Below are 14,655 nucleotides of genomic sequence, written 5' to 3' on the forward strand. Positions count from 1 at the left end.
GTTACGATCTATAGCATTCCAAAATATTTTTCTGTCTCCTTATTTCATTTCTTTGAATTTCTCATCTGATTCTCCCAATGCTCTTTGTCTCACTGTCTCCTCTCATTCACCCGTTTGCTGCCCTCTACAGATCTACGTTCGAGCCCAGTTTGACTATGACCCAGGTCAAGACGACCTGATACCATGCCAACAAGCCGGTCTTAGTTTCCGTTGCGGTGATATCCTCCAGATCATCAGTAAAGATGATCATAATTGGTGGCAAGCCAGGAAAGAAGGTGAACCTCTCAACGGTACAGCCGGCCTCATTCCATCACCAGAGCTACAAGAATGGTATGTACAGTCAAACCTGCTTTAGTGACCACCTGTCTACAATGACCACATTTTTTGTTTCCCTTGAAAATAATCTCACATTGAAACATGTACAAAGGCACTTGTCTACAAGGACCACCTGCCCATAAAGACCACTTTTCTTGTCTCCCTTGGGTGGTCTTTCACTGTAGAAGCCTGCCATACATTTGTCTTTTCTGTCAAAAAGGGGGAAATGAATACACAGGGGTTTGGGGCAATTTTGCCACCGTTCTCCCACAGTTAAAAAACAACAAAACAACCCTGAATTTTAAAGAAGTATGATGATGATTGGTGGAAAATGAGAAAGTATGAGAACCTCTTAATGAACCGCCAGCTTCATTCCATCACCAGACCTACAAGAATTGTATGTATGTCTGCACCAGTAAATACACAGGTGAAAAATAAATGCACATGGCTTGGGGGAATTCCCCCCCCCCCCCCCACCAAGTTCAATAAGCACTTCCTTTAGCTTTCAAATTTTAGAAAGAAGAGCAAAACATAATAAAGAAAGAAAACTACCATAAGAGAGATATACTCATATACTAATATATGTATTACAATAGAAGAAGTAATGTGTGTAATGTTTTGATTTGTATTAATACAAAGAGCTTTTGGTACTAAAAGAAGAAGTAATGTTTCTAATGTTGTGATTTGTTTTTCTTTATGTTGCAGGAGAGTAGCATGTCTGGCAATAGAGAGAGCAAAGAAAGAGCAACAAGCATCGTGTACATGGTTTGGAAGAAGAAAGAAGCAATACAGAGATAAATACCTAGCCAAGCATAATGCAGGTTAGCACATAACAGCTTACCCCCAGCTTTCAACAATCCTAGAGTTTTAATCCGGCCTTGATAGGGCCTTAGCATTGAGTTTTACAGATGAAAGAGATGAAAATGCATAACAATCCTTTGGATAATTATCTCCAGTAGTTATTGTGATACTTGAAATAATTTATATCATAATTCTATTATGATATACATGTATAATCAAACCTTTTGTTGTATTTATAAACCAGCGTTCTTCCTCTATTCTATCTGTCTATCAAGTCACTCTTTCTTTTCTATTTTTTAGTTAAAGTGAAGGCTGTAAGTAAATCTGTCTTTATGCTTACGCTGTTGCCCTGCTATATCGTGTTTTATTTAATTCATATTGATTATGCATTATTAAAGCGTGTAACAAAATTGTTATGTACTGTATTGGAAAAGTGTAAATGTATGCCCTCACGGTGACGATAATGGTAGGAATACTCCCCAGCAGTAGAGATGTTACACATTATGTGTGTGAATGAATCTGATGACCGAGGGAATAATAATATATCAGTAAAGCGTTAACAGAGGGCATTCTGTATAAAGCACTATATAAATCCAGATTCCTTATGATTCATTTATAGGTGGTAGAATCATGATACTTATGATCGGCATGTCATTATATGTCACAATTCTTGAGCTTGCTGATATTCCTTTGTCAAGTCAATAGAACAAACTTATACTCTTGACTGTTTCACAAGATTCTACCTTTACATCTGATTAAAATATTTATTTTTCTCGTTCCTTTCTTCCTTGATGCAGTATTCGACCAACTAGATCTTGTCACGTATGAGGAGGTGGTGAGACTGCCTGCGTTCATGAGGAAAACATTAGTTCTTTTAGGAGCACATGGTGTCGGCAGGAGACACATAAAGAATACACTCATCACAAGTCATCCTAATAAATATGCATATCCAATCCCACGTAAGTAGATTTCATACTCCCTGCTAAGAGCAAGCCAACTAGATAGAGTGTTGGCCTGCTTAGTTCAGCGAGGAATACTGTGCATCATTTTGTTATGTTTTGTTTCTTGCCTGACATAGCAACATGCACCATATTTTTATCTCACTCAACTGAGTTGATTCGTAGATGGCTCATGTATAAATGTCCATTATTTTTCAATCTTGTACTTTTATTTTGGGAAGGTAAATGGAGATTGGTTGACAAATGCAGTCGGTTTGCTTATCAACGTTAAAGTATATTTGGAGCAAATTTGAAGAAAAAAATGTGTCAGAAAAGAAAGTGAATTTTTTCACAGTAATCAAATGTTTTCTAAAGAAAAAAGCGATTAAAATTTCTTCAATTACCGGTATGTACTTTTTCCCCCAAAAATTCTTCATCTTCTACTTTTCTTATTCAATCTTCATTCATTTTATCCATCCTCCTTCTAATTCTCCTGTTACTTCAACACTTCTATCTGCTTTTCTTTTATATTTTGTCAAAGTTACGATAAAAAAAGTGAGTCCATCTTATGTTATTGTCCGTCTCTCCCCTTCTCTTCTTTCCCTCTAGACACGACAAGACGGTGTAAATCAGACGAGGAGAATGGCAAGAACTACTTCTTCGTCTCACACGAGGAGATGATGAACGACATAGCTAACAACAAGTATCTGGAGTACGGCACACATGAAGACGCCATGTATGGGACTAAGCTAGATACAATCAGAGAGATTCATAATAGGAGTCTCATTGCTATACTCGACGTGGAACCTCAGGTATGGGACTTTAGTCAAGCACTTGTCATTGACTAATACATGTGAACCTCCTACAGTACATGGTGTATTTAAAATTTGAATGGCTTTATTTTATTTCTTTATCAAAGTACACAAATATGTTTTTGTTTCCAAAGAAGATAAAACCGAGGGTTTCTCTCTCCTTTTGTAACTTGAGTACTTTTGCACAGAATTGTTGAATTTCATATGTCATCAAGTGGCAATTTGAAAACTATCCTTTTGAGTTTGATAAGGGAGAGAATGGTTGAGCTTATTGCAATGGCCATGCTTTAACATTTCATATCTAGATAGACACCCTTTCATATGTATACGCATTCACATTCATGGATGATTTTTCCACTTGAATGTCAGCTATAAGTTACCGTTTTCACTTGTGTACTTGTATTTATTGTATTTGAGAAGTCTGATTGCAGGTTGCCTACATTGTTTATGATTGCAGGTTGCCTACATTGTTTATGATTGCAGGTCATCTGGGACCTGTTTCACAAAGCCATTTTTCAATGACAAATGAAAAAACTCAGTGACAAATCTGCTGATAACCAATCAGAAGCAAGGATTTAAGTAGCTTATAAAAAAAACTGTCATTTGTCACTGATGACAAGTTTTGTGAAACGGGTCCTCAGGAGTAGGCATTATTGATAAGGTATGCAGATGAATTAAATATATCTATTGGTGTTTTTATTTCTATGTAGGCTCTGAAGCATGAAAAGTGGTCTTTATGTACAGGTTCCTTTAGTACAGGTTTCAATGAGAAACCATATTCAAGGGAAATGAAAAATGTGGTATTTATTGTCAGGTGGTCTTTCCATACAGCAGTTTTGACTGTATATCTATGTGTGCGTTTATTTCCATGTAGGCTCTGAAGGTATTGAGATGTGCTGAGTTTGCTCCCTTCGTTGTCTTCATTGCTGCACCTACACTCACAGGAATGAATGATGTACATGTAAGTACACAGAACTCTTAAAGTGACTCTGTAGCATTGCCTCAGATTCTGAAACACAATCCTGGATTTAGCTCATGCTGCAATCATAATTATAAACCTTTAGGTCAATCAGGAATCCCATGACTTTTACAAACCAAATCTTTTTTGATTATCAAGATATTTATGATTGGAAATCAAAATTTAATTTTCCGTTTTCCTCACCTTTTTTATAACCCTACAGTCTATTGGGGAACATGAGTACGGTATGGTAAACCCGGTCACTCAAAGATTTTTACTTTTTTGAGGCACTTCATGATCATTTTGAGGCGCAATTTTTGTTAGGGCTTCATTATTACACCATATCACAGACACTGATAACACGTAGGGCAATGTATCTCAGATTTAACATTGGTACACCAACACTTCTTAATGTGAAGACTGTAGTAGTAGCAAAGAGTCTTGTGGCTTGGCTTGAGGAGTTATCCTTTTAGGTGTGACTTGGTGAAGTGTACTGTGGTCTTAAAGCGGCACTGCACTACTTGTAGCTACTTGGGCCCTCTATACAGCCCACAATGCCTAAACCTTACCCGTTGATCCCCCTTGATTCCCCTTGGTTCTCTTTTTCTTATGTTAATTGAGAGCTGATTTGTAAAGTGCTTAAGCTCTGATAAAAAGTGGAATATTATTATTATTATTATTATTATGAGATAACCACCTGCCAGTGACCATGCAAGGAGGTCTGATCCCTTCTGGCTAAACTAGTGCAGATAGGCTTTAAAATCACCACAAGAAATACAGAATCCTTCAAAAAGTTAGTTGCATGAGTTTAACTTTGGTCCTTGATTGCCAGTCAAAGATTACTAGATCAATACACTACATATTGGTCCAATATGAAACCCCAAATTAACTTGTCCTAATTTAGGTAGAAACTTATTGTGTTATGCAATTTGAAAAGCAGCAGATCATGATTGATATGGACAATCTATATAAGTAATACGCTAAGGCTCCGCGGGGGGCGCGACGTCTCCGCCAGCCTTTGTATTCTATTGTTTTTTAATGAGATCGCCGACCCAAGTTGGTGCGGCTATCTCCTCCTGAACCCTCCCCTCGGGGTACCCGTGCCGGGTGCCATCGTCCGCGGGAGAGTCTACTCTGTGGAATTGGCTATATTCCGCCCGAGGTCCTCCTCCGTGTCGACGTCCAGGGCGAAACCAGACGCGACATGCTTAATGCAGGATATGCGTGACGACAGAGATACCTCATGGATATTCAACATTACATCCGTAGACACACGACCGATGACTATCCGTATAAAATTGTATACACAAAAATCGGTCGTAAAAAAACTCGAACCATATTCCATACCTTACCTGGCTTACCATGTCGCACGCAAGTACGCCAAAACACGTACATTTTCGCAGTTGCGAGATCGAGACGGAGCGTAGGGCTCGAGTTTTTGGCGGTCGATTTTGTTTTGGTAGAAGCTGAATCTAGACCATGAACCACTAAACATCGCGAAACTGCAATCAATTTCCATCACGAATTCACGATTGCTGCAATATTATAAAGTTTCCATAAATAGAGGTATGAAATTAAAGCCTATTTTGTGATGTTCTCGCCATGTTTACGTAATTTTGATAATCATTTCTTCAAAGTAAAGAAAATCAGACAAAATCACCGTAACTGACACGCTACAATACAGTGCATTGCCACTGTGTAGTGTGTGTGAGATGAGCTGAGTTACGCTGCAGTTATGCAGCAGTGTGTGAGTTGAATTCGAGTCGAAGAGATTTGACACTTTGAAATTGTTATCTGTTGGTTTGCATCATTATTGCCGCGATTTTAATATAGTTTCGTGAATAGATTAACGAAACCTGAGCTTAGAATTAGTAAAAGTATTACTAATGTCTACGTTTTTAAACGACTGTCTGATTTTCTTGTGAAAATTTTACTTTGAAAAATGATTATCGAAATTAATGGTCAGAAATAATCACAATCTAGGGTCTATTATGTTACAGTTCTTGCATCAAATCAATGCATGAAAACTTTAATAGTTATTGAACTAGAAAAATGTTTTGTTTTTTTAAATAGGCAATTATAAAGAAGGAAGCCTGAAACCTTAGGCTACTGAACAAATCTCAACAAAGTGTAGGCCTATCGTTTTTTATGAATTAATGAAAAAGTAGCCCCAGAAAAAAGAGCCCCCGAAAGTTGAAAAAGTAGCCCCCGAAAATTTCCCAAAAATTTGAAATGGAGCCCCCGAAATGAAAAACTTAATTTTTTGCCTGCACCCCCCTCTAGAATCCTGCGGATTTCCACGGGTCCTGAGTTGCGTGTATATATAATATAGGCGTGGGGTCCACGGGTTTCAAGGGGCCATAAACCCCCAAAAGCTCGGGGGGGGGGGGGGGGGGGGGGGGGGGAGGGGGAGAGATCCCCGAGAGATCAGATCGCAGCGAGTTGAGTGTATATATAATATAGGCGTGGGGTCCACGGTTTCAAGGGGCCATAAACCCCCGAAAGCTCGGGGGTTTTAGGCGTTTAATTAGGGACAGATGAGCATATTTTTAATACTTTATTTGTGACACTTGCGGGTCACTAATTGGCGTGGGGTCAATACGTAGAGTTGCGTAGTGTTGCGTACCAACTACACTGGCCTACGTTACTATATGCTGAGGGACTGAAAGGGGTACGCAAGGTGAACGAAAACAATTCAACATGTTTAATTTTTATTGCGTACTTTCGGCGTAGAAACTTGACGCAGAAATTACGCCTTTTTACGCAGAAAGTCCGCCTTTTTACGCAACAGTACGCTACCCTACGCCAGATCGACTAAGCAGTAAAAGCTTTCCACACAGTAAGCAACCATAAGCAAACCTGTACGCCAGCCTACGCATAACCTACGCAGGGACTATTTTCCCATTAATACGCAGCCTAATTTCTGCGTAGTCGGTACGCTACACTACGGAACTCTACGCAGTTCCAGTGGCTTAAAGAATAACTACCGGTACAGTTGGATTGTTTTTTTTAATTTAATATAAGGCCAAATTAAAAAAAAACATGCTTATAGCGTCCTGTTTTTTTGAAAAATGGGAAGGAGGAGGCGCTTTTTTTTTTCTTTTTTTTTTCAAAATGGCCGCTCCGTACATTTTCCCTGGCATTCGGGTTATTTTTCAAGATGGCGGCCTACAATTTTTTTTTTTTCTTTTTTAAAATCAGAAATACATTTTAGCAGTGCTTTTCATGTTTTTTTTCTTTCAAAAAAAAAAAATAGGAGGCGGCCCCCAAAAAGGAAGCAGGCGGGGACGATGTTTTTTTTCTTTAAAAAAAAAAAAAAAAAAAAAAAAATAGGAGGCTGCCCCCAAAAAGGAAGCGGGCGGGGACGCTAAACATGTATATTTTTTTAATGGCCTGAATGGCAAATAACATTCTTGGTGGTTTTAATTTAGACATTCTCTATATATCTATTTACACCCCCCGCCCCCTCTAGAATCCCGCGGATTTCCGCGGGTCCTACTAGTTATTCTTATAACACTGGTGCTTATCAAAAGGGGATGAGCCAAATAATATTTGTTTAGTGATGCACGCTGCCTTCTGTCTTGCAATTTGATGTGAAGTCTTATGTCCTAGGGTTTACTTTGTTAAGGGTTGTTTTTATATAGATTGAGAATTTTAATTCCAGTCTGTTTTCTTATGATACTCTACATCTGCTCACGTTCACCCTTGTGTGATTAGTGGATACTTTACTGAAAGAAATCTCTGGAATATTTTAGCACCTTATGATATCAGGGGGGGGGGGGTGTTTCATAAAGCTGTTTGTAAAGTTACGCATGACTTTACGAATGACTTGTAGATGAAGTGCCAGATAGGATACCCAAAGTTTTTCCTGATGGTTTAACAAACTGACTATATTTCCAATTACCTCACTTAAATTATGGCAAAAAATATACTTTGCTTTAGAAATGTTTGTTACAATAAGAATGATAATCTACATCTGCACAGTTCAACTTTAATTGATGCAGTTAAAAAATGATTTAGCATCCTATCTGGCACTTCATATACAAGTCATTCGTAAAGTCATGCGTAAATTTACGAACAGCTGTATGAAACATCCCCTGCTCACCTGAAGCAAAGAGAAGTCCCTTGTGGATGTTATGCAGAAATATTATAATTGTTATTGTTGTTAATGTTATTGTTATTTTTATTCTGATAACAGGATAGCAGCCTGGAGCGACTTGCCAAGGAATCTGAGCTGCTCCGCCAGGCCTACGGTCACTTCTTTGATCTCACCATCGTCAACAACGACATCGACGACACGATACGCACGCTCGAGAACGCCATGGAAGAAATATGCACCACGCCGCAATGGGTTCCCGTCAGCTGGGTCTACTAAGGTCAAAGGTCATTGTTTATTGCCGGAGGTCAATAGCTCTTTGTTCCCTGTTTTCCATGGGTAGAGTGTCGACCCGTTTGGATCGTTTTCAATTTACATGTATTTCTATGGTGTTTATATCACCGGTATTTCTTACTTCGCATTCAAGGTTTAACAACCACTGTTCTTATGTAAACTAGAGATGGCAGCCTTTTGTTACGAGTAGCGATCATGGATCACGTTTGAAAGGACTGCTAGCTCTACGCAGGAGCTGGAATAATCTTTGTAATGCATCAAGCAAGTTACAAAGGAAACCACCTGATTGCAGCCATTTTGGATTCTTCATCGTCATATCTTCACCTGAATCATTTTCATATATCACTGTTATTTCTTTCTTTCTTTGCAATCGAAGGGTTCAAGACCAGTGGTCTATGTTGAGATGAACAAGAGTCTTTTTTAAGAAATGAACATCATTAGGTTTGAGAGGAGCTAGTTCTGAGCAGGAATAAACTTTTTAATGCATCAAGCAAGAGAAGACTGACTGGAATCTAGCCGATTGCAGCCATTTTGGATCCATGACTGTTGTTTCTTAAATCAACCCATTCCCAGAGTTAATCCCAAGACTGGTGTTAGCTTATGCTGCTTTGGAACCCAGTGAACGATGGTCCAGCGATAGCTACTATATATATTTTGGATTCTACAAACTAATCATGTACAAGAGAGTAAAACATGCAGTATGAAAAACCTGCAAACTTGACTGTAATTCTTGGAAAGGAATATTGTAAGATCAATTATGTGAAAGTTTTTTGAAATTTGATCAGACAATCGAGATTACCAATAATACTTGTGCTCTGTTCTCGGATAGAAATGAAGGAAATTGTTTGAATATCACCCTTAATTTAATGTTAACCAGAGGTGCAAGGCAAGGCATTGTGCCATTGTCAATACAGAAAGAAGTTGAAGCAGTTACTCTATTTATAGGAGGCTCTTACTAATGAGGGTGGATCAGACAGTTCACATTGCATAGTGTTTTGTGCTTGACCATTGCACATACTATGCGATAATATGCTGGGACTTGTGCGTGAAAAAGGTATTCAAAGCAATGCAGACACGCTTTACTGTGGGAATTAAACTTGATTAAAGAACTGACTTATGGCCAGATATAAAGAAGTATTTTGAAATTCTTTCTCATTTAGGAATAAATGTGGATTTGTGGAAGAAGAGGCAAACAAGAAAATGGACATGATGAACTAGGGAGTGATGGGACAGGAGATGTGGAGAATCTGTTTTGTCATTGGTCATTAAATGTGGCCATCTTATTTTATATGAAATCTAGGAGTATTGTTGAAATACAAAGAGCTTTCTGGAGAAGTATGCTATCAGTAAGGAGGGAATTTTGATGTATACAGTCATATTCATCTATTAAGGCCAGTTACGGGAAACATGAACAAAATAGGCCCCTATAGACAAGCATGCTTGTGGTTTTTAAACCTGTCAATATTCTTCTTTGGTATGGCTGTTGAAGCTTGTTAACTCTTGACTTGTTTTGGTCGACCAATTGAACAAACAGGAGTGCCACAGTCTATTTTTAGCACACATATAGGGTACATGTATAATGTATTTCAAACAATTTGGCAGACCTAGGTTTTGATCCATAATGAATAAAGAATTCAAGATTATACCTGACATATCAGCGCTGGTGCATGGATCTTTGCAGAGTTGCTCCTTATCCTTACATACCCCTCCCTCTAAGGCAGCTATATATCTCCTTCAATGCACAACTCATTAGAATGACTTGAAGGGAAAGGAAGACAGTCTCACAGACTTGAACATTTGATGCTACATTTATCTTTCTATTCTTCATAGTTTCTTCTTTTACCATGAGACACTTTGTATATCTATTTAAAGTGTTTCAGATATTTTTCTTCAGCATTATGATATAATTATTTTGTGAATCTTGTATGAAAATGAAAGTAAATATAACATTTTTTGTTTGTCTTTATGTTTCTTTGTATCTAAGCCAATGAATTTGTATGAGAGAAAATTTGTATATATTGACTAATGATGAATGATGCTTGATAGCTTTGATTACAAAGTGAAAAGTGGAAAGCACAGACTTCCAAATCATCTGTTAAATGCATTTTGCAGCTACCATTAGATGCGACCTGTTTAGTTTACATTTTTTCTTTTTTCCATAGAGTATATGTTTTGATTTTATTCACTGAGTTTGTTCAACTTGAATAATCTTAGGCCAATTCATTGAAGTGATCCGAAGTTGCACTATATTGTTACAGCCATGGCAGATTTTGAGCTCATCAGTTTTTCTTTCTTTCTTCTGTTTGACCACGATATCTCAAAAGCACAGTATTCTTATGATATGTATCTGTTTCGAGACTCGGAAAGGATGGGATAAAAGTTTTTGTTGCGTTGCACAAATTGATGATAAAGATTAAATGACATTGGTTGTATACCCTATGGGAAAATCTTATACTTTCTTCTCTCCCCTCTCTTTTCTCTTTCTTTTTCTTTTAGCATCATGTTTTCATCCTTAACTTCTTTTCCCTCTATTCTACCTGACTGACTTCAATATCATCCTAAAGTTACCTGAACTGCATAGTTTGTGAAGTGGATGGTGTCATCTTGCATGTTTACCAGAAAGAGAGAGAGAGAAAGCGAGAGGCAGAGGAGGAGATAGGAAATTTAAGAACACAATTTTGTATGTTTATCTTTCTGAGAAACAGAGAAAGAGATAGTGATAAGAATACAGCTTTCATGAGAGAAAATAATCAGTTTTCTAGGCAAGAAGATGTACAGTGTTAGGACCAAATCCTTGCCATTGATTCTGTTTGCTTGTAGATAGATAGAGATGACCTTGTGATGCCCTTCACCTAGTCTGACCTTGTCATGCCCTTCACCCAGTCTATTATGTGCCATTCATACCTCAGTCACACCGCCAAACCCATTTCAGACCGACTCCAAACCGACCCATTCTTGGCCATAGACATCATGTTATAGTTTCGATTGGTCTGTTGTCGGTCTGGTGTGGGTCTTGTCTGTGTGACTAAGGTATTACTCCTTATCCACTACTGCTCAAATCTTCATCATCGCTATTATGAGTCCTTGTATCCTTTCCACCTACCAAATATTGTTCCACTGAAAAATCCTAACTTGATATTTTGTTGTAATGTAAATTCATGTTTTCCTTCTTATTGATGATTTAATATCATCTTCATGTTTCCCTTATTGTTATCTAATCAAGTTTGTAGTTTTTAGATTTTTCTCCATTTTCCCCTCCATATATGATATTGTTTTTGAATGAAATACGACTTGAAATCAGTGTCTAGTCTTTCATATCACACGATGCTCTGTCTGCACGATGCAATAAAATTAGATGCAAAATATTTTCACTTAAAATTTAAAAAAAAAGAGATTGGAAGAAACACAGTTTTTATGAAATATGAGAGTAATGGTTCATTAGCTTCATGAAGAAACATTAATTGTCATATCAACTGCCAGGTGTAACTCAACTAGGTTATACTTCATGTTTAGACTAACAATGCAATTTGTAAATTACTTTTGTGAATAACAATTACATGTTGTAATTTACTATTGTAAATTACTGTTGTAAATTTGCAATTCTGAATTGCATAGATACATTGAAAGCCATTGGTTGATTTCGTGGTATTGTGAAATGAAAATGACATTGAATATCTTTATTCATTAACAGTTGTTATCAAGAAACACAAATCAGGAACATTATTACATTTTCATTGTTAGCTGACAACTGACAGTCACAGCTTGCCAAAATTTACACAAATCTTGACAAATTGCCTAAAGAATCTGAAAGTTTGGTTTAAAAAAAATCATATGAATTTCATCTTGTAGGATTTTTGCTTGAGGAGAGTGTGTGTTTGCTAAAGTTTGACGAAGAAGAAAAAAACTCTGCAAAAGAATGTGATGCTGAGTCGAGTTCATGTTAGCAATTTCAGCTTTTGTGCTGGTTTCATTAAAACTACTTGTATGAAGCTTTCACATTTTTTTAAGTGGCATATTTCAGTTCTTGTGTTTTGTTGTAAAACCACATGATTTACAACAAACCTGTTCAGGTCTAAAACAGTGAAAGATTAGAGATTCCACATCAGTTCTGTAAGGTGGGGAAAAGAAAGTATGAGAATTCTTTCGAATGAGCTATGCGTGTAATTTATGCTTCATACATAAATGTATGTACCTACAAATATTGTGTAATTGTTATGTAATCAAGCCACAAATTGCACTAAAAATTAGTTTGACGATTTCTCTGTTGTTTTGCACCCTTTTTTTTTAGATTGCCAAGTAATATAAGAAATGGACTTGTTTCTAGAGAAAGACCGGTGTGCACTACTCTAAGGTATATGAATGAGTAGGAGGCAGGAGAAGAAAGAGTAAAATGAAATTGTACATGAAAAAGCATTTAACTTTCCTATGACATAATGTAATTGTAAATGTTATTCATATTATATCTGAAAATGATACTACAACATTGCCGTTTTGGCATGTTTTGCTTCATAATTATGTATTAAATAACATGTGAGTGACTGAAAAATGACAAAGTTGTCTGTGGTTTATTTAATTGATGTGTGTGGTCTGATGTCAGCCTTGTCAATGACTGGGAGGGGGAGGGGTAAGAGGCAGAGAGACAGAGAGAGTGTGTGTAAGAGAGAGAGAGAGAGAGAGATGAGGAAAACAAATTTGGGGGGGGGGGGGAGACGGGCAAAACAGGGGAGATATGGACGAGATGGGGATAGAAAGAGCGAGAGGAGAGGAGAGAGAGAGAGAGAGAGAAAGAAAGATAGAGAGAGAGAGAGAGAGTGAGTAAGAGAGAGGGAGAGGAAAAAAGAAATAGAAAAAGAGATAGAAATTTTTACAAATAAAATGAAAAAATTGCGCTTTAAACATTTTTTTTATTGAAAATTACAATTTCACAATTATTGGAGTTAACATCACATGAAAAAGAGTATGATATAAAAAATCATTTTCAATTTTACACTCCATTTGAATTGACTTCACATGAAAAAGAATTTAAAAATGTTTTATCAAAAACAAGTTGCAACTATAATACAGTTTAAAGAATGAACACACACAAGTGATGAAACCTAAGCATTGAGCTTGAATCGTTACAACACCTTTCAAATATATCATGTATAGCAAATAAAATCCCTAAAGGGCTGTGAACTATTTACACTATTTACAAAGAACAAGAAAAACAAAGAATAACAAAAAGTATATTCTTAAGTCTAGTAAAATGTCTTGTAGATCATAAGAGATTTAAATTGATGTTCGACATGATGGAATTGTTCAATATTGACTTTTAATCGTGTTATGTAGTGCTATGTCAGGAAATCATTCCTCTAGCACAAAATGTGATTTAGAATATCACACCAAAATGCATTACACGTTAGGGCAAGCCAATTATAAGAGAGGCCGGCAGAAACAAAACAAACAAATAAAACACCTACGAACAAAAACAAACCAACAAATACAACTTCAGAAGAAATCATATTCGCAAGGGTGGCAATGTGATTTTCAAAATGGGGGCACTTTCTACCCCTTTACCTTGTTACCTTGTGTGTTTTGTGTGTCACAGGCTCACGGCACCTACTCAAGTAGGTTTGTAGTCCCGGGCGTGTACACAAAATGTAGCCAATAAAGCATTTATCTAGGGTCTGTCCTCTCTATTGTCAGGACCAGCCTCTGCAAATTGATACAAGTGGCTAAAATGATTCAATGAGTATTGAACAGACACAGTTCGAGAATAGACAATATTGACAAAGGACGAAAACTAAAGAGAGGTGTACAGAAAACTCGTTTCACTTAACGCCTGGCCGTGAAAGTATTCCATGTGTTTGTGAGGGCTTCCTTTCCAAACTACAGGGCCATCTGAGCAACAAACCACATCGTTATGTTATCTTGGTGATGTAGGGGGAAGAGGTGCGTCTTAATTAATCGTGTTAATGTTACAAACGAAGATGTATGTAAGGCCTACGCCAACATAGGGACCTTGATGACTTGCGAGTAATTTTATTCGTCTTTCTTTTGTTTGAAATAGGAAGCTTTTATTATTGCGTGAATAGTTTGTGAAACATCTCTCACTCTCTCACAAGAAATTAACGCCGCCGATATTACACGGAATGAATGAATCCACTTTGTACAAAAATAGTGCTCAATAGAGTTGATAATGACAGTATTTCTTCTTCTCTCTTATTATTTGGAAGACGAAGTAAGATAAAACTACGATTGGTTTATGACGCATCCAAACAACACTGTTCCAGTGATACCGGCTACTAGCGCACGTCGCCTTGGAAATTTAGCATTTTATTATTGTTCATCACCGGCACATGTCAACGACAACGCCATGGTATGAATCAATGTGTATGATCATGAAGATAGGGGAATGATTGAGATCAGTTAGCCATCATTTCTATGGATAACAAGTCATTC

At 37.2% G+C, this 14,655-nt stretch overlaps 1 protein-coding gene across 4 annotated transcripts in view; it reads left to right on the forward strand.

Annotated features, from left to right (window-relative positions):
• The window catches only part of LOC105446626 (peripheral plasma membrane protein CASK), a 56,825-nt gene extending 44,062 nt beyond the window's left edge, over positions 1-12,763 (forward strand). For 3 of the 4 annotated variants that reach the window (XM_030981546.1, XM_030981548.1, XM_030981549.1), the window contains 6 exons: positions 131-330; positions 1,021-1,136; positions 1,914-2,075; positions 2,664-2,866; positions 3,741-3,827; positions 8,023-8,199. In XM_030981546.1, coding sequence (XP_030837406.1) covers positions 131-330; positions 1,021-1,136; positions 1,914-2,075; positions 2,664-2,866; positions 3,741-3,827; positions 8,023-8,199 — 945 coding nt within the window. Of the gene's footprint in view, positions 1-130; positions 331-1,020; positions 1,137-1,913; positions 2,076-2,663; positions 2,867-3,740; positions 3,828-8,022 lie in introns of all 4 variants that reach the window. The other variant, XM_030981547.1, reaches the window with a different exon arrangement.
• The last annotated feature ends 1,892 nt before the right edge of the window (positions 12,764-14,655 follow it).

The sequence above is a fragment of the Strongylocentrotus purpuratus genome, unplaced genomic scaffold, assembly GCF_000002235.5.
Source record: "Strongylocentrotus purpuratus isolate Spur 01 unplaced genomic scaffold, Spur_5.0 spur5_scaffold_12, whole genome shotgun sequence".
NCBI lineage: Eukaryota > Metazoa > Echinodermata > Echinoidea > Camarodonta > Strongylocentrotidae > Strongylocentrotus > Strongylocentrotus purpuratus.